Source organism: Prionailurus viverrinus, chromosome F2 (genome assembly GCF_022837055.1).
Source record: "Prionailurus viverrinus isolate Anna chromosome F2, UM_Priviv_1.0, whole genome shotgun sequence".
Taxonomy (NCBI): Eukaryota; Metazoa; Chordata; class Mammalia; order Carnivora; family Felidae; genus Prionailurus; species Prionailurus viverrinus.
Window position 1 is genome coordinate 23,301,614 of NC_062578.1, and position 25,813 is coordinate 23,327,426.

The window sequence follows — 25,813 nt, forward strand, 5'->3', positions numbered from 1 at the left end:
TACAGAACAGTAGAAATATTAAATTCCTACTTAAATAATGTAAACTTGGAATACTGAATTAAAAATCAAGGAACTAATGGGGTGCCTGGGTGGCTCAGTCAGTCAAGCGTTTGACTTCGGCTCAGGTTGTGATCTCACAGTTTGTGAGTTCAAGCTCTGTCTCAGGCTCTGTGCTGACAGTGCAGAGCCTGGAGCTTGCTTCGAGTTCTGTCTCTCCTTCGTTCTCTGCCCCTCCCCCACCCCCACTCACACACTCTCTCTCTCTCTCAAAAATATATAAACATTAAAAAAGAAAAGTTTAAAAATCAAGTAACTACTGACATGGAGTTTGTATGCAGGTCCCAAGTTGACCAAAACTTATTAGGGAGAAAAATCTAGAAAATATTTTTGGTTCTATAATTTGTTGAGATCATGAACATGAAATTATCTTCAAAGAGATAATCTGTTGTGAAACACTGAGCTATAGGTAACTGGGGTACAGGTCAAATAACCACCCTAAAAATCATTTTTAGTGTAGTTGAGAAAAGTCAGGTTTTTAGAAACCTAAAATTTCACACTTTCTGTTGATTAAAATAGCTGTTAATCATCACTTCAGGAAAAAGTGGGAGAAAGAAAGCAATAAATTAAATTCGTGGGTTTTGACTGTAGCCCAAAATTAATTTTTGGGTAAAATTAATAAGTCACTTGTGGGCACAATATCACTGGATATGTGCACCCTCCTAGAAATGTGGTCATGCTATACTAAGCATAAATGGAATCATGAATCAGTTATAAAATATATAATATTTAGTCTTCTCACTGCCTTCCCCTATAACTCAGTGTTAGTTCTGGAAACTGCTTATACAGCTGAAATAAAAGAAGTGAAAGATCACCATGGAAACAAGAGAATATTCCCTACTACTTAAAAAAACAAAAAGTCCAGCTATGAAATGTTTCTAAATGGGATTTCAAAAGGAGACAAAAGTAACCCCCTTTGGTACAAACTTTCTTTCAATGCTCTGATGAATACTGATAAAGAAAGACTTATTATTCCCTTAGAGAATAAAATTGATTTCCACTGTAGAGTAAATAAATACAAAATTCACAGTCAAGCCTAACTGTGCTGTAATAGGGGAACTATCTCCAGAAAACTGGCTCCTTTCTGAAAGAGAATGAACTCTGAATGCCCATGTTTAAAATAACAATTTGATACAAATTTCAAAAGGTGAATGCCTAATGTTTCTTCCTTCTAGTCCAGGAATTAGACCAGCAATTTTTTTCCGGTAAAGTGGCAGATACTAAGTATCTCAGGCTCTGAAGGCGACAAGGTCTCTGTCATAACCACTCATCTCTGCTGTTGTGGAGTAAAAGTGGCTATAGACAATACCCAAGTGAATAAGCATGACTATTTTCCGATGAAACTTATTTATGGGCACTAAAATTTGAATTCCATATAATTCTCATATGTCATGAAATATTACTCTTCTTTTGATCTTTTTTCCAATCATTTCAAAATCTAAAAGCCATTCTTAATTCAAGCGGTAGCATGGATTTGGCCTGCAGGTCACAGTTTGCTGACTCCTGTTCTAGACCATCCATGAGTGATAAACTATCCAGTGGTGAGAAGTTGTTCCTACTGACTTCCTGATTTTTTTTGAAGATATGATTGAATTTATAACTGTGTGTGGTGACAGATGTTAACAAAATTTATTATGACAATCATTTCACATAAAATGTTGTATACTTAAAACTAATACCATGTTATATATATATCAATTATATCTCAATTAAAGAAAATCTAAAAACAAAAACAAAACACTATGTGAACTACTGGGCCAATTACTGAAATATAAAATGTAAAGGAAAAAAAAGATATGATTAAATTCCTTAACCATAATATATACTTGTGTAAAATGGGAATTTCATATAATAAAGTTAAAAGTCAGCAGAAGAAATTTTTGTCCTATAATCATGGGATACGTTTCAAGTAGAGGAAATATTCTGAACTATTTCAATATAAAAAAAATCAGTATATATGAAAACAATTTCTCGAAGCAAACATTAAAATTGATGTGCCTTTCTAATACCTCTCTTAGCACCCTATTTCATAAAAAGTAAATGAAAATCAGGTTACATTTTGAATTTTGGCAGCTCCGGGACCTCATGGAAGCTGCCAGCAGCGGTGATCATTCCCTCTCTGTCAACACCCCATGGCACTCAGCACTCTGGCTTGACGTGTGGAACAAGAAAAACAGCTGAAGTTCAAAACCCACACTGAATCTATGTAACACAAAGAATTCCTGAACCCTATTACAGATACCTCTAGGATGATGACATGAGGTCTGTTATTATACAATGTCACTTAAGTGTGTCCTTTATGTTAATAAAACAAAAACAAAAACAAAAAAACTTTGTCTTAGGTAATTGTTGCTCCAAACTATGAAGTTCGTGTCTCTTTATATTCTGAGGACTGCAGTCCCCAGTGACATCATTCAGTGGATACCGACTTATGTACTACAATACGGAATGCTAGAATCAGGAGGCAGGCTCTGGAACTTGAAGAAAGCAATTCAGGACACTGAGAAGGACAGAGGCTTATGCATAATAGGTTACAAAAATTAAAGATTACAAACAGATCAGTGGAAGAATTACTGACAGATTCCAAATGCTACATATACTCAATTACATATACTCAGAGTACGCAAACACTCAGATGTCAACATACGAAAGTACCAGAATGCTTTCACAAATAATGTCCTTATAAGGCACCATGAGAGAAAGCATACTAGGACAAACATTGTACTTCTCTCACTAGTTCTACCAAATGAATTCTACCAAATCCAAGTTATTCTAATTTTCTTAGAAATCCAATTCAAGGGGCGCCTGGGTGGCATAGTCGGTTAAGCGTCCGACTTTAGCCAGGTCACGATCTCGCGGTCCGTGAGTTCGAGCCCCGCGTCAGGCTCTGGGCTGATGGCTCAGAGCCTGGAGCCTGATTCCGATTCTGTGTCTCCCTCTCTCTCTGCCCCTCCCTTGTTCATGCTCTGTCTCTCTCTGTCCCAAAAATAAATAAACGTTGAAAAAAAAAATTTAAAAAAAAAAAATAAAATAAAAAAAATAAAAAAAAGAAATCCAATTCAATTCCATCCTATAAACATGAATTGAGTGCCTCCTACATGCCAGAGCATAGACAAGGAGAATTCAAAGGTGAATAAGACATTGCCCTGCACCTCCAAGAGGTTACTGCCCAGCAGGGTCCACCAATATGAAAAACAATGGGAAGATAGTTTGATAGGTTTAACAATGGAATGACACAGAAAGTAGATTTGGGGAAGGCCTATTGACTGCCACTGACAGCTTGGTTGGATCTGATGGATACAACAATTAAAGTTCCAATTATGAGCAAGGAGAGAATGGCCCAGGCAGAGGGAACAGTGTAGACAAAGACACAGATGCAAAAGAGCATGAGATATGGGAACTCAATACTGCCAGAACATAAAGTGTGGGTTTTAGTTAGGTACAGGGTGAATGGTGAAGGATGAGATTGGAGACAAGGGCAGGGACCAAATCATAATGCCCGGAGACCTGTGCTGTGCAACACATACGTGGTACTGAGCACTTGAAGTGTGGCTAGTCCAAAATGAGACATATGAGAAATGGTTAAATACCTCAATAATGTAAAAAGCTGATTGTATGTGGAAGTGATACTTTGGATATATTGGGTTAATTAACGTATATTATTAAGATCAAGTTCACCTGTTGTTTTTTTTAATGAGTCTGAGAGAACATTTAGAATTATATAATGTGGCATTTAATTCCTCATGTAGTAGTCTCTGTAGTTGATTCTTCAACAATCATTTCACCCTAAGCATTTAGACTCATGGTGATCTCAGGGCACCTGACTGGCTCAGTCAGTAAAGCATGTGACTCTTGATCTTGCGGTCATGAGCTCAAGCCCTATGTTGGGTGTAGAGATTGCTTAAAACATAAAAATCTTAAAAAAGAAAAAAATATCTCATAGTGATCTCATTGTCTCTTGCCAGCAACTGTTTGGAGATGGGCTTGTGAATGACTCAATCCAGGCATGCACCATGAAGGAAAGATGGCTGGAGGAGTTCCTGATATAGATGTCTTTGCTCCTAAAAGGAGATACAGTAAGATCAGATCTCTCATCTTCTTTTAAATGTGGATACACTGCCAGTGACACAGAGAACTACTGTGGCCATCTTTCCATGAATCAGAGGATGAAGCAGAGCTAAGAAATGGAATAACCTGAGTCCTTGTTGACATTGCTAAGCTACTTTATCAACCAACCCTGGGATTCACCCTTCCTCTGAACTTCCTGTTATGGGAGATAACAAGGTTCCTTATTGTTTAAGCCAGTATGAGTCAGGTTTTCTGCTACTTGTAGCCAAAAGCATCCTAACTGATCCACTCCATCAGACTAACGTTTACCTCAAGGGAAAGGGACTATATATGTACTATCATTTAAGACCATCTAGCACTATAAAAGTTCTGTGTATAGTCTATAATCAATCCATGCATTATTGTTGTGATAGTATATACTATCACATATGTGTCATATCACATTAATTAATCAGGAAAGAAAAACCTATGAGCAGACTTTAAACGAAAGTAGAAGAGAATACCCTTTAGATTTGGATTTGTAACTTGTTCCATGTACTTCATGGTTGTGCTTTCACTGAGAGGTTGGCCTTGAATTCCAGTCAAAGCACCCACACTGGCAACACTTCAGCTTGGTATGCAAAGATGGACATAAATTTTTACAGGTGATGTAGCAAATGAAGCAAATATACGAACACTATAGTTTATACCTCATAGAATTATTATGAGAATCAATCAAAATAATGGATGTAGAGCCTAGCACAATATCTGGTACAGAGTTAACACATTTAATATAAATTTAGTTCCTGTTTCATTTATCGTGTAGAATTGCTCATTTCATAAATTCTTAGAATTTATGAAATGCGCTAATTATGCTTTGTCTTTTATATATATGTATATAAATGTGCTAATTATGCTGTATGTATATGTATGTATATGTACATAAATATACTAATTATACTTTGTCCTTTATATCATAATCTCATCTTATGTTGACAAGAAGTCAAATTAGAGCAAATAGTAATTTACATGTTATATACTACATGGGTGAGTTAGTGCTTGGTTAGGTGGTTGATTTGTTCCTTTTTTATATGAAGCAAGTGAGTTCCAAAGCTAACCTGAACACAATAAGGTAGGTAGTGATAAACCACATAACTAGAAACTAAGCTACAGTATTTTAACTAATCTACATCTGCCTACCCAGCGCTGGTGAGATTGGTGAGATTAACAATGCAGTCTAAATGAAGGTGAATAAAATAAAATATAAAGACAGGGAAGGAAGTTTATGATTTTGAGGCTGTACCTGGAAGGTGACCGATTTAAGCAAAAGAGAAAGAGTAAACAGGACTCAGTAACATCCAAGCACGATGAAGAAAGATGTAGAAAGTGTCAGGCCACAAGGAGAGAGGAAAGAATATTTGGTGAATTATACCCAAGCTAGAAGATTCCAAAAACCTTTCTGCATTATTATAAATGATTCTGCTTTTAATAATATATACTAACCAATATAAATTTAATTTCCAAATAGGATATATTGAAAAACATTGAGCAAAACCCTCACTAGCTTAATCTTACCGAATAAATGTGCTCTTTACCCAACTTATGAATAAGGATGACTGCTCTTCATTGAAACCACCATATGCTCTGCAGATTTTAAATTTCACAGGATGATGAACTCACTGAAGCCTACATTAAGTTAGTTACGTAGCCTATTACGAAGACTAGAAGTTAGTTATCTTTGGATGCTCTACTATCTAGTGCAATATTCCCAGAGAGTTGTTCAGTTGACAAATTTTTGCTGTATTTGTTAAAATACTTAAAATATTTTGCTAAAAAACATTTAAAAAGAAAATCACCATATAGAAATTTAAACTGTTTTTATTCTAGACAATTAAATATTCAAAACTAATGTAAATTAATAGTATCACATTTGCTACGATGAATAAAAGCAAACGTGTAGAACATTTTCACCCAGATCTCACCAGGACGCCCAGGCAGCAACCAGCCTGAATGACTGCCTACTCTCTGGATGAGAATTCAAAGTTCCCAAATGGGAAATGCTGGCGTACAGATCCTTTCTCTGAAGTCAGACAGGGGCAGGCTTAGACCACTTTTGGAGACTAATAATTATTCTAGGAAGTCTGAAGCGGGCCTTAACTAAACACTGGTATTTGGAGAAGCTCTAAACTAGGCTCTAAGTTAAATTTAGTGCATTCTAAGGTGGATCCAACATATTCAGAGCATACAGGAAAGGAAAGGGGATGTCATGTCTCCACATTTCCCTGGAGTCAATACCATACATGGGTCAATGATAAAGGAATGAAACTGGCTTTTTTTTTTTAAGTTAGGTTTATTGAGGTATAACCTAAATACAGTAAAATTTACCCTTTTTACTAAAAGCATACAGTTCTATAAGTTTAATAAGTGTATAGTCATGTTCTACCACCACAATCAAGACACAGCACATTTCCATTGCTCTTCAAAATTCTCATGACAACTTATGGTCAATCCTTCCTCAGCCCCTGTTTTCTGTTTCTAAAGTTCTGCCTTCTCCAGAATGTCATACACATCAAGTCTACAGTATGTTGCCTTTTGATTTCTGGTTTCTTTCACCTGTCATGATATAACTGGCAACAAAGCGAAAGAGACCTGGACACTGAGTGAAACGGAAAGTGGTAGGAATTGAAACTGGAGAGGTGGAAAGGGCCAAATCACATAGGGACTTAAATGCCATAACAAAAGTTTTGGATTTGTACTAGGTGTGATGGGAAAAGCCACTGGGAGGTTCTGAACAGCTGAAAATCTGATCGGATTAACTTAAAAAGAATTCTGGCTACTGCATGGAAGATAGACCACAATGGAACAGAAGCAGAAAACAAGGAATCTAGTGTAAAGACTACTGCAGTTGCCTGGATTAAACAGGATAGGGGCATCTGGCTGGCTCAATCAGTGGAGTATGCAACTGTTGATCTTGGGGTTGTTAAGTTCGATGCCCACACTGAGTGGAGAGATTACTTAAAAATAAAATTTTTAAGGGCGCTTGGATGGCTCAGTCAGTTGAGTGTTCAACTTTTGATTTCAGTTCAGGTCTTAATCTCACGGCTTATGAGATAGGACCCTGTGTTAGGCTCTGCACTGCCAGCATGGTGCCTGCTTGGGATTCTCTCTTTTGCTCTCTCTTTATTGCTCCCTCTCTCTCCCCCTCACTCTCAAAATAAATAAATAAAATAAAATAAAATAAAATAAAATCTTAAAAAAAACCCCAAAACCATGATAGTGACTATAAGGGCAACAATGGAGGTAGTGAAAAGTAGTCAGATGATAGATGTAATTCAAAGGGATACTGGGACTGGATGTAGCATGTGAGGAGGAGAGAGGAGGCAAACATGCTTCAAGGAGCTTGGCTTGAGCAACAAGGTAGTGATGGTGTTGTTTACCAGGATGGGTAAAAAGAAAGGACAGGGGTGAAGGGAGAGGCAGGTTTGTTGGTGGGAGAATTAAAAGCTGCATACATTTGGATGTTGTCAGCATACAGATGATACTATATCTCCCTCCTGACCATTCTGCAGATCTGTATGGACCTTTGATAGAGATACTTCACAGTCCTTGTCTTCTCACTCCTTAATACAGTGAGTGGATACACTGAACAATACATTTAGTCTCCATTTTGCTGAGTTCCTAGGGCTAAATCTAAAAAACTAAGGTAGCCTGTAAATGTTCAAGGCTAGAGAGCTCTTCCATTTGTCACCTTCATTTTCCACACAGATAAGAACAACAGGAGTTTGTTTTAAGAGGGGTCGCCTCTAAATTTTACATATTTTTTCTCAGAATACTTACTCTGTTCATTAAATTACGTGGCTCAAATGAACTAAGGATAGAACACGTTCTGTAAGTGACTGTAGTTTTTCTTGCTTTCAAATGTTTTCCAGTATTTACTGGTTAACAGGTGAAAAAGCCATTTAGTGGTACATCCTTTCCAACTTATGAAATCAAGTTTATGCTTTCGGTATGGTGAAGAAGTACTTTTTGCATAGATAGACCCTGAGTATGAGGAAAGTGTAAGGGCAACATAATGTGGAAAAGCAGAGGATGTGCAGTAGAGACTTACTGTGCCTCCTTTCCTCAGGGAGCCCGAGAATCCAAGCACAAGGGAGGAGTACTGATCACACTGTACTTCATTCACACCTCTGAGGCCACCGAAGTAGAGTGTTTAATGTACACAATGACCAATCCAGTCACAGCTCCATTCATTCATCCATCTATCCATCCAGCTTCCATCCATCCACCTGACCATTATCAACAAATTTCCTGAAAGTCTTTTTTCTCTTAAAATTTCATGCAAATTCATCAACTCTAATGCAACTGTATTTGCTTTAATATAGAAATGTCTTTATTTACTTACCATTGCGTAAAACTGACATTCTAGTAGATGCAGTGTAAGACCTCTACGTATACGTGTGCAGGTTGTGTGCTGAACACCTTGTGGGGTGGGGGGTGGGAAGACCATTCATGCTGTAGTTCTTGTGGATTTGGACAGCGGTAAATTGCCTTGAGGAAGAAGCATCTTTTTTTCTAACCTGTAAAGGTGCCATATGGGCTAACACTAGCCCAGAACTTTACCACATGGACTTGGCACAAGCCTGAACCAGCCTCATTATTTTATTCATGAAGAAGCCAAGCTCCAAGAGGCAGAGAGACAAGTTCCCACAGCTACCTCATGGCAAATCTAGGTTTGATCTCAGTCTCTATTCCCATTCCAGTGCTCTTGTACAGCAGCATGCTGCCTCTGCTAACAATGGGTTGCTCTTCTCAGGTGTGTGGCTTTCTGAAACACTCTTTCATGTCTTTGCTCAGCCTAACAGGCGGCCTTTGCAGGATGGTTATCTCATGCTGCTCTTGCATGTGTTTCTGCCATGAATGGATACAGAGATACAGCAGCAGCTAGACTTGTTGGCAAATACTCAAAGTCGTAAAGTTGCTAGTTTGCAAGCTCCACGAGACCAGGAACCATGTCTAACATTCTTATCACTTATCCTTAGCACCTAGCATATAGCTAAGTTATAGTTTTACACAGCGAAACACAATACTTTCTATCAATTAGCTTAGGTCATGTCCCTCTAATTCCTGCTGCACTCTCTTCTGCAGCTAGAGCAGAGGTCAGTGCCAAACTCTGAGAAGCACTGGAGTAATCTCCAAGCTGCTTTCGAAGCCAATATGCTATTAACTGTTTATTATTAGTGGGGCTTATTCAGCCAGGAGCAGGAAGATCAGTCACAGAACCAGAAAATGGCAGCACTGGAATGGATCTTGCAAGCCATCTAATCAACTCCTTCATTTAACAATCCAGAAAACATTCCTCTCCCAAAGAGAGGGCAGAATCCACTCAGGTAGCTGCAGCTAACTCACGCCGTGGTTAGTTCCTAAATAGCATTTTTTCTGCCTAATTTAGTTGCTTTTTCCTCAACACCAATCAACAAATGACGATCGGAAGGAAACCCCACAATGACAGAGACATTATGAACTAGGGAAGTGCGCCATTAAGGATGTCTTTTTTGAGCTGGGTGATAAATCATGTGTTTGAGAAGATAAACTACTATGTTCTTTTATTCTTTCCATGCAAGGGTACTACTCAGAGAGAAGGAAAAAAAGACTAGTCAGGCAAGACTATTAGAAGTCTTCAAATTTACTGAGAAATGGATATAAAAGTGAGTTACCATTGTTCTGCATATGAATAGTTAATTTAGAAAGCATAGCTGGTTAGTCAAACTGTAAATCGTGTATGTGTATTTATTTTTACTCCAAACTAGAAATTCTATGACCTAGATCATTAGTTTAGTCTAATCTGATGATTATTTTAATTGAAAATATGTATGATGTTATAAACAGGATATTTTTTTGCAAGCTGCTATCTAAACAAGGGAATTTGTTATTAAGAAATAATATACTTGTCAGATTTTAAGCTGTAATTCAGAAATAAAACCTTAAAAGTAGAAACAACACTGCAGTGTCATTTAAATAAGATCTCAAATTATGGGAGTAAAGTGATGATTCTGAAAGTTCAGTTATTTTATACACATTCTAGAATATTGAGCTCTCTTCAACAGAACTGAATGAGTATATTACAGTGAGACCCTAGTGTTACCTATGTTGTTTATCTAACCCTGCTTCCTATATGTAATTTTTAAACACGAAAATAACTTGTAGGGCAAATATAAGAGCATTTTGTATTTTAATTAATAATGAACTACCCACTAGAAGTCTAAAATAATTTAAATCTCCCAAGATGTTGGTTTCCCAACCTCCAAATTTTGGATTTTTAAAAATTCTAGCAGATGGTGCTAGTGGGTAATGTATTAGGGAAAGCAAAGCTGTAGGTGTGCACATAACTTCCATTTTGATGGTCTCTGATTTCTCAGCTGGGCCATAATGCAGCAAAATGGCAGTGGCAAATTATACCTGATCATGGCTGGCTTCAATGGAGCTTCCAATAGCATGGAAAGTCATCTGCACAGGGGCTAATGTCAGACAGGTCACACACTCTTTGCCACTTTGTCTATCACAGTAGTGAACCTATAACAGAACACATGCAATCTGCTGAACGCCACTTGTAAGAGGGAGCCAGATGCAATAGGTCCTTTCCAATAGGTCTAGATTTCCAGAAAAATTCAAATAATTTATGCAGAATATACTTCAAATATTTAAAAAGCTATCAAGGACCTTCCGATATCCAGGCAAAATCTATTAATTACATTTTAAGTACTTTTGAGGTTTTAAAAGAGTCTCGGATATGCTTTATAAAATGCTTTACAGTGTTATAGCTAGTAGAAAAATTCACAATTAAATACCATACCTATCTGTACAGTCCAGCTTTTCATAATGCATCATGCATAAAAGACTCAAGGGTAAGCATAAGTCAAAGTTCACTTGATTCCAATGGAATTTTGTCAACCTGAATTTTTGTTCATCTTTGACTCTACATGTGTGTGATTGCCAGTTAACTGCCAGTGATGTTCTTCTATTTCTACATTACAGTACACCCTATAAAACCACTGCTAAATATATATAGATATCACTACCTCATGTTCTGCTTGAAATCGACATTGTAATCAAATTGAATTAAAGTGAAATGATTTTTAATGTACAAACCAAAATAAAGTTACTATATTATTATTTTTCTTTTAGTTAAACACAACCAACCATTATTAAAACCACATGTAAGACATTCCATATCAGAGGCAGGGTAAATGGGGGTAGAGGGAAGTGTGAGTCCATCTTCCCAGTGGGAAAATTTCCATCCTCTCATTTACTTACTTTCAGAAAAGTTCTTTCCAGCAGTTTTTATTTTCATTCTAAGCTAACAAAGTAAAAATAGCATTGCTTTTGTGATTAATGAAATGTGCCTATAGAATGGGATTCTTACTGATTGTTTTATAGGGAAAATTGGTTTTATTAGTTATAACTTGCTCAAACTGTTAAATTTACATAGATCTAGGCTAAAAGCTTAGGTGAAAATCTTGAATTTGTGAGGAAGAAAATTAAAATACACATATCAGTTCCCTGTGGCTTAATTCTAACTGCTGCATGATAATATCCATAATATACCTTTGTTATAGATTATGGTCCACGTATATTTTGTTATGGATAATATATATCTGACTGAAAATGACAACAATATGGATCTTGGTCTAATAGGTTAATAACTGAACATTTTTAAAGCACTAGGGTTGTTAAGATTCACCATCAGTTTCCCTGAAGGTACGGAAACATCCTGGAATCTATAAAAAGTAGTTTAGAGTTTAAATCAAGGCAATATACAAAGCTTGTTTCCAAAGTACTTTAAAGATTTTATGATAAAAATATTTTTTTCCAAGTTAACTTTGGGGGAAAAGATTTGACAGTAGTTCTAAATCACTGCACTATGCCTCCTAAGCAAGTTGAAAGGTCACTCAGTATATATGAGTTCAAGAATGTGGAAGTATTGTTTACTATGCATCAGCTAAATATGATGGGGGGAATGAAACTTATCACATAACAGCTTTATGCAAAAGCCAATAAATGGTGACACTAAAATAGCTACAGTTCACAGCTATTTATGGTACCATTAAAGTATTATGTCTGATATAGTGCTATTATAAAACATGCTTTTTAAAATAAAATATAACCGCCCTTTGACATCAATTGAAAATCTGTATGAAAGACATGACACTTCCCTAAATACTCAAATTGATAGTGAATACACTTATATGTCAGCCAATTTACTGCAGTTCTAGTCTTCTTCTAGAGAAATGAAGATTATAAAGGACAGAAATACCACAAGACAATCCTAGTAGAAAATATAAACTCCCAACTGCATTTCCATCCATGGCTTAGACACTATTACTGAAAGGTTTAACTTTCTCCTAACTGTATACAATTCACTGTAAGCCTGCAATACCCTATGAAATATTATGCATCCTGCAGACATTCAATATTGGTGAACATGTATAACCTGTACATAACATAAATGTAGAGGTGTGAGTTTGCACATAGCTTCAAAGCAAATGTCAGAGCATCCCATGAATGTGACAGAGATTGCTAATTATCCTCCAATATTCTTCCTCAGTAATTCCCAGCTGGCTACTTAAATGCTCAGAATAAAGTTCATATTTCTCAGCCTCCCTTGCATGTGGTTGAGTAGAACGTAAATGTAACAGCTTCCTGGCAACTTTAAAAAGACATTTCAAGCGTGTGCCTTTTGCTCTTATTCTTGACTCGCTTTGTCAACCTGCTTGAAATGCGGGTGGATGTTAGCATCTTTTCACCATAGGACAAAGGCAGAAACCTAGAGATGGTAGGATGGTGAGTAGGCAGGATCCTGGGTCCCTGAAGACTTGATGGAACAGAACCATCACACTAGCTCTGGACTGCAAACTTACAGACCTTTATATGACAAAAGAATAAACATCTATTTTATTTAAGTCACTGGGCTTTTTATCACTTACAAAAGAACCTAATCCCAGGGGGACTTTTCCTGCTGCCCCAGAACTGACACCAGGACCCACAGCCAACAACAAAAGGATCTCTAAGGAGCTGCCAACATTTAGGGCAGGGACAGAGGGAACTGGAAGAAACCAAATGCTGCCTCGAGAAAATCATGAATATCATCTATATGGAAGCCAGTACGGAATGAAACCAGGCTAGGGTGGCATCTTCCCCTACCCTGGCCCCCTCCTGGCTTCCCAACATCAGAGTAGTAAAGCCATGAAATGAAGCAGGCGGATGGGGTGCCTAGGTGGCTCAGTCGGTTAAGTGTCTGACCTCAGCTCAGGTCATGATCTCACAGTTCGTTTCAAGCCCTGCATTGGGCTCTGTGCTGGCAGCTCAGAGCCTGGAGGCTGCTTCTGATTCTGTATCCCTCTCTCTCTGCCCCTCCCCTGCTCACACTTTGTCTCTGTCTCTCAAAAATAAATAAATGTAAAAAAAAAAAATGAAACAGGTGGAGTATGGCAGAAGAGGTCTCAAAAGTCCCCACCCCACCGACCACAAAGACCACCAATATTCAAAGGCACCGAAGTGAGAGGAAGAGAAAAAGAAATCATTGCCCACCCTCCCTCCTCCAAGTGTCTTGAGCCAATCAACTGGCTTGCAATGCTGGGGATCGGAGTTTGGCATTTTACAGTGAACCAGACTCAATTTTTAAAATTAAAGGTAACCAGATATAAAGGAACATGAATGGGAGATCTGACAGAGCATGGAGGAAAGTGGTGACTGGAGAAATATAAAATCACTCCACGTTTGTACCTTCACTGCACTGAGACTGCCCAATAAACCAGATAAAAACTATGCGAAAAATACAAGAAACTAGTGATTGAGGACACAGTTCCAAATTAAACAAAAAGTAATAATATACAGAAAAGAGGCCTTAAGAAAGAGTCACATGTTACACACCACTCCACATCAGCCAGTCATAAAAATGTTTGATATGGCTCTTTTTAGTTATGTATTTTCTTCTTGGATATAACAACATTTAAGTTCATAAAATTGTGAACGTCAAAAAAAATGTGTGAATGACATTTTGAAATTCATCCTCTGGCACAGAAAAATGCTTCTTATGATTCAAAGCATCAACAGAAGCCAGAATTCTGAGGACCACTAGCCTGAAATAATTAGGGTAATAAAATCATACTACATTCTGTAAGGCACAAATCTTTAGAACCGACACAGCAAAATCTGTTGTAACAGAGCAGTGTGTTCCTACAAATGTGGCTCTAAAAATTCCACTATGCAATGTCACAGGACCTTGATTTTGATTAAAGAAAAAGTTATATAAAGATAATTTTAGAAGACTACAAAAGTCATCTCCTATTGTACTTTAAGATTTACTATTTACAAATCATATCATTTTGCTATCTTTGGTACTTTAAAATGTAAGCAATTGATCTTGACGTTTATAATGTTATAGTTCTTGTTCTCAATTTATAACACTATCTATCAACTAACACTTTGTTTCTTTCTCATGGATTTAAAAAAATTATTCCATGAAAAGATGGGCCAAAAATTTCAATATATGTAAATTAAACATGTGCCTTCCTTTGAAATTTGCAAATCTATGATAATTTTTATTTTAAAATAAGTTTCCTAGTTTGACTTGTAATCACATAAACCCAGATGAGATGCTGTAGTTGTGCATTCTAATACTAACTTTGCCAGTCCAGAGATTTCTCTTTCCTGAAGGGAAGACAAGCTACTCCAACTATTCATATAATTTAAAAAATAAAGAAAACTACTATAAAACCTTAGAGTAATTTACACTAAAAGCTACATATGTACATTTTTTCATGCCCACTTTAAACTACGAGGGGGCATCCAAATGAAAATGTAAATTCCCTACCTCCTACCTCCAAAAAAAAAAAGAGTTGAATCAAACTGTTTCCTGCAGGGCTGAAACTCCTTGATGTTGCAGGACTACTAAATATTTTACTAATCTCAGCAGGAAACTGGTTAACTGCTTGTTTGTCAGATGTTTTTAATGGTCACCCACTGTGGGACAAAAATGAGGAGGGTATGAAAAAGACCCATGTTTAAAGACCATTGCTCTTTGGATCACTAAGGAAAGATAAAGGCCCATATATTCATATGTGATACCTAACAGAATCACTGTATCAAGAAAACGTGTGTGATTAGCACACCTCGAGTTCATGAACTGTGGGGCAGAGATCCCATTCCAGGCACTGCACAGATGCTCTGCATGAGCAATAAAGGCTGTAAGGAGCCAAAGAGTGACCGTCTCAACACTGGAACTTAGGATGTCAAAACATGCTGGACTTTTGCAGTGTCTGCACAGTGGCCGTACAAAAGACCTGTATCTTTATTAACACAAAAAAACAGCATTTTCTTGGCAAAGTGTGAAACAGTATTACTTGATAAATATTGCCCTAATAAATAGCGTCAGTTGGTATTAAACGTTCTTAGCTGCTTTTTTAGATCACTTGATGACATGTAAATCATCTTATTTGGGTCAACTAGGGTCAACAGTAAAAAGCTACATTATGTTAGTTATTTAACTAATGAATTAATTTATATGTAATAGATAAAATGAGTTTCTCCATGAAAATCACTTAGAGCAATGACTAGATCACGGTTAGCATTAAAATAAATATATTAGATATTCTTCTTACTACAATTATAATACATCCCATAATAATATAATCATTAAGAATAATATTATATTAGTATAATGCCTGTCACTGACGTTCTCTAAAATTTTTCCCAATCCTTTTCATAACTAAAATCAACTCCTTTGTAACTAAAATGTAAATATATATTTAACATGCTCAGTCATTTACCTGTGTTTTAGCTGTTTGAATAACCTGTTTTACTCTGCATGCAATATGCTTGTCACATTAACATCTCTAAAGGGATAAGTGAATGAACGAAATCACATTATAAAGACTGAGACTCAACTTGTAATTACCTTTTCTCTCTTTAAGAAATTCTATGCTTGGGATAAGCTTTGAGAGTTACAAGGCTATATTTGGCATACAAAATCTAATAGCGATGTATAGATTTATTTCTAGTGTAAGTCACAGATAAAAATTGCCTAGCAAATTCAACAACAGATGTGTTATCTGTATTGTCAAGGGAGATAAATGCATTCTTACTTTAAGGGATGAGCGTGTACATGACAAAAATCCTAAATGTTTTTTCTTTGGTTTTTAGTTTCCACTTACTATGCCAGTGGAAGTTTAAGGAGGAAGCCAATTACTTAGAAAGTAAATTATACACACACATAGTTGTTTTAGTTTGACGCTTCCATCAAAAAAAACCCAAAACAAAACAAAAAAGCACTAGGTGATTTTTAACAGTCAATTTCATAGCTACCAGAAAAGAAGCTTCTGTCTCTTGTAGTGCGTACTCATGTTTTGACATACCCACATATAACCATTTACATATTTATAAGAAGAGACACTAAAATCTACAGGGCTTTGAAAGAAAAATTTTTTTAAGTTTTTATTTATTTTGAGAGAAGGAGAGAGCATGTGCACACGCACGTGAGTGGGGGAGAGGCAGAGAGGGGAGGAGAGAATCCCAAGCAGGCTCCATACTGTCAGTGCAGAGCTGGATGGAGGGCTCGAACTCATGAACCCTGAGGTCATGACCCAAACCAAAATCAAGAATCGGACATTTAACCGACTGAGCCACCCAGGCACCCCTAAAGACATAATTTTTTAACAAGAAAAACTTCTCCTAAGGTCAAAGGGCAGTTACAGTTATTTAAGCAATTAGTACACTACCAAAGTTAAACTAACACAATCTTCTCCCAATAGAGCCAACCAACTCTAATTTTCATGTATTAGAATTCTATCGTATTGAATAGCACTTCAAACAATGGAATCAAAGACAAGACTTTACAAATCTTCATTATATACCAGTTTACTTTATAATAGCATTTAATTATTTTTTTTATAAAAATATCAGAATGTTTTGCTTTATACTCAGGAATTACAGATTTTAGAAACATACCGTATTTGTTTTAAAAATACAATTACTTTCATGATGCGAAGACCATTATGATGACTTTTACTTCCAGACAAGATGAAATAGATTTACTTTTCCCTATTCTTCCTGCTAAGTATAGGTAAAAGCTCCTGATATTATATATAAAACAAACATAAGAGAATTCAGGAAGGGGGGAAAGAAGAAGGAAGAATCTAAGCTAAGGATTTCAAGACCCAAGAAACAACAGAGTGGTAAACTCCTAAGTTTTCTCTTTGCCTTATACATCCTGGGCTGGGTGCTAAAGAAGCTGGCAACCTGAAAATGTCAATGGATATACAAAATAATAATAAAAATAATACTAATAATGCCAGAAGAAAATCTGCTTTCTCTGTTCAAAAGGCCAGAAAAGGAATAAATTAGCAAGACAGAAAACATTTAGACAATAACTGCCCTATTCCAGCCAAACACCATGGAAAAATTGGCAGACCCATCCTCACTCCCATCAGCAAAGGTCACCTGGGGAGCCTAGACTTCTATCCTTGCCAAATGAATGAGTTAACTCAATTCCCCAACTGGGGTGGTGACAGAGAAGTCTGAATGGGGAGTCAGAGCTTTTATCCCTGCTGGATCCCTAGGCTTTGTCTCTACCTGGTGATAATGAGGCACACTATACCTTCTCACTGGGGTAGTTTCAGAACTGGCATAGTGGAGGGTCAGGACCTTCACCACTATTCAGCTATAATAAGTCCCCCTTCTCCAACAACATCAACAGAACTCAGTGGAAAAAGTAAACTTCTACCCATAACAAGTAACAAGGTGGCACTCCTATACTCCTAGTTGGTGCAGTGTTAGGGTTGCTAAAACAGAAGACAAGTAAGACAGAGAGATTTATCATACCTGAAATGTCCAGGATTCAATAGAAAATCATTCATTATACCAAGAACCAGGATCTCAACTTGAATGACAAAAGACAATCATGAGATGCCAACACCAAGATGACATAGGTGTTAGATTCATCTGACAAATGTTTTAAAGGAGCCATTATAAAAATGCCTTAAAAGGCAATGACACACACATTTAAAAAATGAAAAAATGTAGTCTCCCCAAAGAAATTGAAGATATAAGAGGAATCAAATAGACATTTTATAACTGAACAATAAAATAACCAAAATTAAAAACTCAGTGGAGAGGAGAGAAAAGATTTAGTACACTTATAGATAGAAAAATAGAAATTCCCCAATCTGGACAACAGAGAGAAAATAGACTGAGAAAAAATGAACAGAGCCACAGAAATTTCTGGGGCATAACAAAGATCTAATATTTGTGTCATCAGAATCCCGGAAGGAGCAGAGACAGTGATTGGGGCTAAAAATAATTTGAAGAATAATGGCTAAAAATGTACACAATTTTGGTAAAAGATATAAGCCTATAGCTTCAAGAAGCTGGGCAAATCCTAAACAGAATAAACACAAAGACACAACATAATCAACCTTCTGAAAATTAAAGACAGAGAATAATCTTGGAAGCAGTGAGAGAGAAACAACTCCTGACCTACAGAGGTGAAACAATGGGACAGCAGTGTCTTGGCAGAAACCACGGAGATCATAAGGAACTGGCACAACATTTTTAAAGTGCTGAAAGAACTGTCAACCCAGAATTTTATATTGAGCAAAAATACCCTTAAGGAATGAGGGGAGTCCAAAACTTTCTCAAATGAGTGGAAATTTGAGTATAGGTTGCCAGTAGACCTACTCTAACAGAATGGCTAAAGTAAGTTTTTGAAACAGAAAGGAAATGATAAAAGCAGAGATCTTGGAACTCCATTGGGAAAGGAAGAAAAAACAGAAAGGAATAAAAGTGTTGGTAAATAAAATAGACTTTCCTTCTCTTCTTGAATTTTCTAAACTATGTTTGACATTGGAAACAAAAATTTTAACAGTGTCTGATATGGTTCTTACTCTTTGTGAAGGAAATATTTAAGAAAATTATATTATAAGCAAAGCAGCATATGGGGGACTGAGAATGGTACAGCATCAATTCTGTGAGATTCTTACCAAAAATATGCTCAACCTCAACCAATCATGAGAAAATTTTAGAAAAACCCAATTCAAGAACATCCTACAAAATAAGTCATCACATTATTCAAAAGTGTTAAGATCATAGGGGGTGCCTAGGTGCCTCAGTTGGTTAAAGACTCTTGATTTCAGCTCAGGTCAGGGTTCTTGAGTTCGAGCCCTGCATCAGGGTCTGCATTCTCAGCGCAGAGCCTGTTTCAGATCCTCTGTCTCCTCCTCTTTCTGCCCCTCCCTCATTCACGTTCTGTTTCTCTCTCTCTCAAAAATAAATAATAAGACATTAAAAAAAGGTATTAAGATCACGAAAGACTAAAGAACTGTTACTTGATTGGAAAAGATTTAAGAGACATTGCAACTAAATACCCTGTGGAATACTAGACTGGAGCCTGGACCAGAAAGAGGACACTCGTAGGAAAACCAGAAAATTTGAATAAGATTGTATCATCATTAATTTCCCAGTACTGACAATTATACTATGGTTATATCATTGCTAACATTAAGTTCTGTACTATATTTCTACCTAAGTTTAAAATCTTTTTATTATTATTATTTTAAATGTTTATTTGTTTTTGAGAGAGACAGAGAGAGAGCGTGAGCAGGGAGGGGCAGAGAGGAGGAGACAGTGAATTGTAAGCAGGCTCTGCATGGTCCCTGCAAAGCCCAATGTGAGGCTCAAATTCACAATCCATGAGATTGTGACCCGAGCTGAAGTCAGACACTTAACTGACTGAGCCACCCAGGTGCCCCTAAAATTATTTTTTAAAGGCCACTAATAAAAGAAAACCTTTAGTGCTTCAGAATAAAGGAGATAAAGAGAGGCCCAGCACCCATTAGAGTAGGTATCAGATAAACAAGTTTTTCTACGCATATCAGAGCTTTATATTAAAAGAATCTTTAAACACAAGAGAAGGTAATCAGTGGAGATTTTCTTTGCATTAGAAAAATAAAGTCACTGGGCAATGTGGTAGTTTCTACCTATGATATCAAAAGGAAAAAGGATGCAGGAAAAAAAAGTTTCTGGGAAAAAGCCTGGAAAATTACAGTATCCAAAGCATAATGACAAAGAAGCTAAAGGTTCTTCATTAAGTTAGAGATTTAGAGAGAAAAAAAATTGTTGACAGATGCCTAATCATGGGAAGCCTAGCAATGGGGACCAAGAAACTTGAACAAAGAAATATCAATAAATGCTACTTGATTTCCAAAAGGTAAGAAGTTGCTGCTTATGTTGCAAATGCAAAGTGGTAGCAAATACTACCTATGACAATTTTTTTTTAGCTATTTTTATTTTTACTCTAAGACAATATGACTATCACTATCTGAACTTTCTCCTCTATCATGAATGTCATTACAAAAAATTTCCGCTGAAATCACTTTTAATAGGGAGCAGGAACCAACAAATTCTATCAGGTTCTTCTTTTTAGCAGTTGACAAGAAGTTGATGGAGAACCAGAAGAGACTACTATTGCAGAAGCCAAGAGAATAGAAAGTTTAAGATGAGAGACAAGGTTCAGAGTTTGAGTCCAGCCAGGTTAACTGCTTCAGAAAACAAAACCCAACACTATACAGAGGAATGTAACAGAATCCAGAGTCTCTATAATGTATCACCGACAATTGTCAGGATTCAATCCAAAATTACTTGACCTGTAATGAACAGGAAAAGGTGACTCATACTTAAGGGAAAAGACAATCAATAGAGACCAAATCCAATATATCTGATGTTGAAATGAGCAGAAAAGGTGTTTAAAGCCAAGCACCTATTTTTCTTAAGGATGTAAAGGAAAATACAAGCATAATGCATGAATGGACAGGAAATCTCAGCAGAAAAACCAAAACTTTGGAAAAAACCATATGGAAATTCTAGAAATGAAAATACAACATCCAAAGTTTAAAGAAAAATTCACTGGATGAAGGAGATACACAAAAGAGTCAGTAACTTATAGATCAATGAAATAATACAATTTAAAGTTCAGAGAAGGGGTGCCTGGGTGGCTCAGTTGGTTAAATGTCTGACTTTGGCTCAGGTCATGATCTCACAGTACGTGGATTTGAGCCCTGTGTCAGGCTCTGTGCTGACAGCTCGAAGCCTGAAGCCTGCTTCAGATTCTGTGTCTCCCTCTCTCTGCCCCTCCCCGCTCACACTCTCTCTCAAAAACAAATAAACATTAAAAATTGTTTAAAAGTAAAATAAAGTTCAGAGAAAACAATTTTTTTTTATGAATAAAGGCTCAGGAATCTGGGATAATATTTTTAAAAATGCACGTAAATGGAGTCCCAGAAGAAAAGAGAGAAAGGGGGCAAAAAATTTACTTAAAGAAAATATGGCCCCATATTTCTCAAATTTGATGAAAGCAATAAATATACAGTGAGTTCAAAAATGGCTCTCAGAAGATATGTCCAAGTCCTAACCTCTATACTTTTGAATGTGAACTTATTTGGAAATAGGCTCTTTGCAGATGAAATTGAGTATGTCAAGATCATCCTGGTAGAGAGATAATATTTGCAACACAAAGGACTTATACCCAGAATAGAAAAAGGACTCTCATAACTCCATAATAAGAACAACAACAAAAAAAAAAACCCAATTAGAAACTGGGCAAAGATGTGAACATTTCACAAAGATATATAATTGGCCAATAAGCACATGAAAAAAAGTTCATCATATGGGTCATCAGTGAAATACAAATTAAAATATAAATGAGATACTGCTATAGTCTTAGTAGAATAAGACTGATCATGTCAATACATGAAACCCTCATACACTGCTAGTAGGAATGTTATATGTTACAGTATATTGAAAAAAAAATCTGATGGTTTGTTATAAATTTGTATGAACACTTACCATGGGACCCAACAATTTTACTCCAAGAAATTTTTCCAAGAGAATTAGAAAGACGTCTGCATAAAATCTTGTACATGTGGGCACCTGCGTGGCTCAGTCAGTTAAGCAGCCAACTCTTGATTTCAGCTCAGGTCATGATCTTATGGTTCTTGAGTTTGAGCCCCATGTCAGGCTCTTCACTGACAGAGTGAAGGATCCACTGACTGTGTGGGATTCTCTTTCTCCCTCTCTTTCTGCCTCTCTGCATCTCTCTCTCCCAAATAAATAAATGTTAAAAAAATCTTTTAAGAATCTTGTACAAGAATAATCATAAACAGCTTTATTCATAATAGCACCAAACTGAAAACAACTCAAATGTCCATCAACAGGTAAACTGAGAAACAATTTGTGGCATACATCCATATAGTGGACAAGTAGTTAAAAAAAAAGAAACTACTGATATATGCAACATGGATGAATCTCAGAAACATTACAAGTGAATGATGGGGTGCCTGGGTGGCTCAGTCGGTTAAGCGGCCGACTTTGGCTCAGGTCATGATCTCTCAGTCTGTGAGTTCGAGCCCCACATCGGGCTCTGGGCTGACAGCTCAGAGCCTGGAGCCTGTTTCAGATTCTGAGTCTCCCTCTCTCTGACCCTCCCCTGTTGCTGTTCTGTCTCTCCCTGTCTCAAAAATAAATAAAACGCTAAAAAAAAAAAAAAAAATTAAAAAAAAAAAAACATTACAAGTGAATGAAAAAAGCCAGATGCAAAACTGCATGCTGTATGGTTCCATTTTTATAAAATTCCTGAAAAGGCAAAACTACTCTTTAGTTACAAAAGGACAGCTTGGTTATCTGTAGCCATGGGGGGGGGGGGGGCGGTGATAGTGAGGAAAACAGGCTACAAAGAGGCACCAGGAAAACTTTTATAGTAATAGAAATATCCTCATCTTGACTGCGGTGGCAGTCACATGGTTGCACACATTTTTCAAAACTACATGATAAAATGGGTGTGTTTATATGGTCAATATGGTTGATTCAAACATTTAAAAAGCACAGCTATCTTTGACACAACAGTTGGAGACACTAAGTCATTGCATGTACTTCTAAATAATCATAATTAATCTCACAATTAGTTTCCTAACAACTGTTACCTTAGGATGTTAATATCATTTGAGTTTATCATGTGTTCAGATATGATTACCTGTTCTTCCACCTGTCCCCTGCCCCTCTTCCACATCCCACCTCCTCCACATCCGTTTTATGGTAGCTCCATGAGGGCACAAACCCTGTCACTTATACTATATCCTCAGGGCCAAGAAGTATACTTGGCCTGTAGGCGGTGCTCAATATATTGCAGTTGAATTAATGGCTAAATGAACCCTTTACATTGTTAGCATTCATCTGGAATTTCTCCTACAGTATTACCCATTTCCCCTAATCAAACTTACCTACTTCTATGGTTTCAATTACATCTAAATAAAGAGGACCCTCCAATCTGTGTGTCCTATCCTTTCTTGCTGATCCCCAGATGCATTTACAACTGTACTGGACACCTTTATTTCAGGCAACTTAAATTCCACATGTTTAGCCATTAAGCATTAATTTCTTCTAAGTTTATTCATCTCATCCACACTAAACATAAAACCTTGCCCAAGTCACATCACGTTCATACTATCCTACTTTATTTCACTCCTGGAAATTCCTGAAAAAGTAGTCTACGTATCCTCAAGTAGTCTCTACTTACTCTTTAACATACATACATCTTGCTGCCACCTTGACCAGGCTAGTGAAAGCGTCCTCACAGAAATCAGCACAAGAGATGATTTAATTCTCTCAGTTGTACCTTAGACAACTGTACCTCAGCCCCACTCCTCTATGCCCACCAGCTCTGCCCTAATTCAGTCTTTGTTATTTCTCTCCTGGATTCACACAAAACCACTTTGTTTGGTCTTTTTGCTACCAATCATGTCTCTTTTTTGTCTAGTTCATCCTTTGTATCACTGGTAGAACTGTCTTTCTAAAATACAAAACCAATGTCACTACCCTTTTAAAAGTTAAGTTCCTGGTCTCTGCCTAACAGCTAAAATCCAAACTCCCAGCAACACACAGCTTTTCAGTCTCCTTGCCAGCCACTTCCACTTTGACTCTAAGCATTTTCTGAAATGCTGTGTCCTTTCATTTCTTCAGTGCTTGGCTTCTGCCTGCTATTCTTATTCACCTGAAAATTCTATGTGCTCTTTAAAAGTTATTTCAAATGTCTCATCCGCTGTTCTTCCCTAATTCCTTCGGTCAGAGCTGTTCGTTCTTATTTGTGATTCTTGACATGGCTAACTACACCTAAAGTGAACACTTACCAGGTGACCCTTATGCCTCTTACTATGGGGGTAGACATTACATACATTATTTCATGCAGATGCTACAAATCTTTAATTATTTTTATCAAACTGTTGTGTAATGTTCCAACAATGATCCTTGGAGATAGGACTAATTTATGGTAGTGGCCAACCTTTGGCATATTGGTTTTATTTACCTGTCTGTGCTCAACTTGACCATAATTCCTACTGTGTCCAGTGCTTGACATGTTACCTATCATGTGTAGGTACTTATTAAGTGTTTGCCCAGAATGAATAAGTAGATGTCCCATTTCCTGTTCTTCAGCTAAATCAATTCCAGTGTTCAATGGGCTGACAAACTCTGTAGCCAGATTTAACTTCATATCCATCTAGTTCTTTCACATACTGAGATTACTGAAAACTAATGCATTAGCTACTATTTTTCTCTTAATAAGGTTTATTCAAGTTGTCACTGTATCATCTTCAAACTGCGGTCTTTGTTTCCTCAAATGTTCCAATTTAGGACTTGATTCTGGGCTTTTCTTAAACTTAAAAAAATGACAGTAATACAGACAAAAACATGTTGAAAGTTTTTCAAATATCCCTTATCTCTGACAAGTAAGTCTGCCTTTTGATGTGACCCTGTTAAGATGGCAGAACTTTCCAGAACCTAAACTCTGTCAGGGTTTAAAATTAACTAATAATTCCACATGGGGAAATGAGTAAACTACATTGCTAATAGAAAGCTTTTACTTGTGTAGTCCCTCAAATGTGTATTTACATAATAAAATTTTATGTCAGAATAAAATTCAACTTCCTTCCAGCTCAAAAGAGTTAGAACTCTTAAATAACTCAGACTCAGTTATGTATCTAATAGAGGGCACAAATGGATTAATAAAATCAATAACTAAACCACTATCTAGAAGACCATGGACCTCCACCACAAACTTAGTCCTACTTACAGGGATCAATCTCCAAACACTATACAACAGTTTGATTTAAAATAATACAAAGATCTGAGTGCCTTGGTGGCTCAGTTGGTTAAGCATCTGATTCTTGATCTTAGCTCAGGGTTGTGAGTTCAAGCTCTGCACTGGGCTCCACGCTGGTCGTAAAGCCTACTTAAATGAGTAAATGTCAGTTTCGTTTCCTTATTTACCCATATATTTCCAAAATGAAGCATGTGCCTGCTATCTTAGTTGTTTGTTTTTTTCAGTGTGCAGAAAATCCTTTACGTGCAATAATTCCACATATTGCTCTCTTTTTCAAGATTTATCCTGGGTGAGAAGAGAACAATACATATGAAATTTTAACCACAGTCACTAATGAAAAAAATCTTAGACACAGCTGATTGCTGGAGAGAGAAAAATAGATCATTTCAACATGACTCAGAATGAGCACGGGTATATTGCTATTTGCCCAACATGAAGAGACTCGATGGGTAGAACAGTTAATCTCATGTCCCTAAGTAAAAATCCTATTATTGCCGACTTTTTCTAGCA

The 25,813-nt window shown here is 36.8% G+C and overlaps 1 protein-coding gene across 17 annotated transcripts in view; it reads right to left on the minus strand.

The window, feature by feature from the left end:
• The window catches only part of STAU2 (staufen double-stranded RNA binding protein 2), a 310,084-nt gene that overhangs the window by 92,537 nt on the left and 191,734 nt on the right, over positions 1-25,813 (minus strand). For 10 of the 17 annotated variants that reach the window (XM_047842650.1, XM_047842658.1, XM_047842661.1 and 7 more), the window contains one exon: positions 10,561-10,674. The exons of 2 other annotated variants lie outside the window; for them this stretch is intronic. In XM_047842650.1, coding sequence (XP_047698606.1) covers positions 10,561-10,674 — 114 coding nt within the window. Of the gene's footprint in view, positions 1-250; positions 256-4,037; positions 4,119-7,747; positions 10,696-25,813 lie in introns of those variants that run through there. 5 more of the 17 variants (XR_007148652.1, XM_047842657.1, XR_007148653.1 and 2 more) reach the window with 5 other exon arrangements.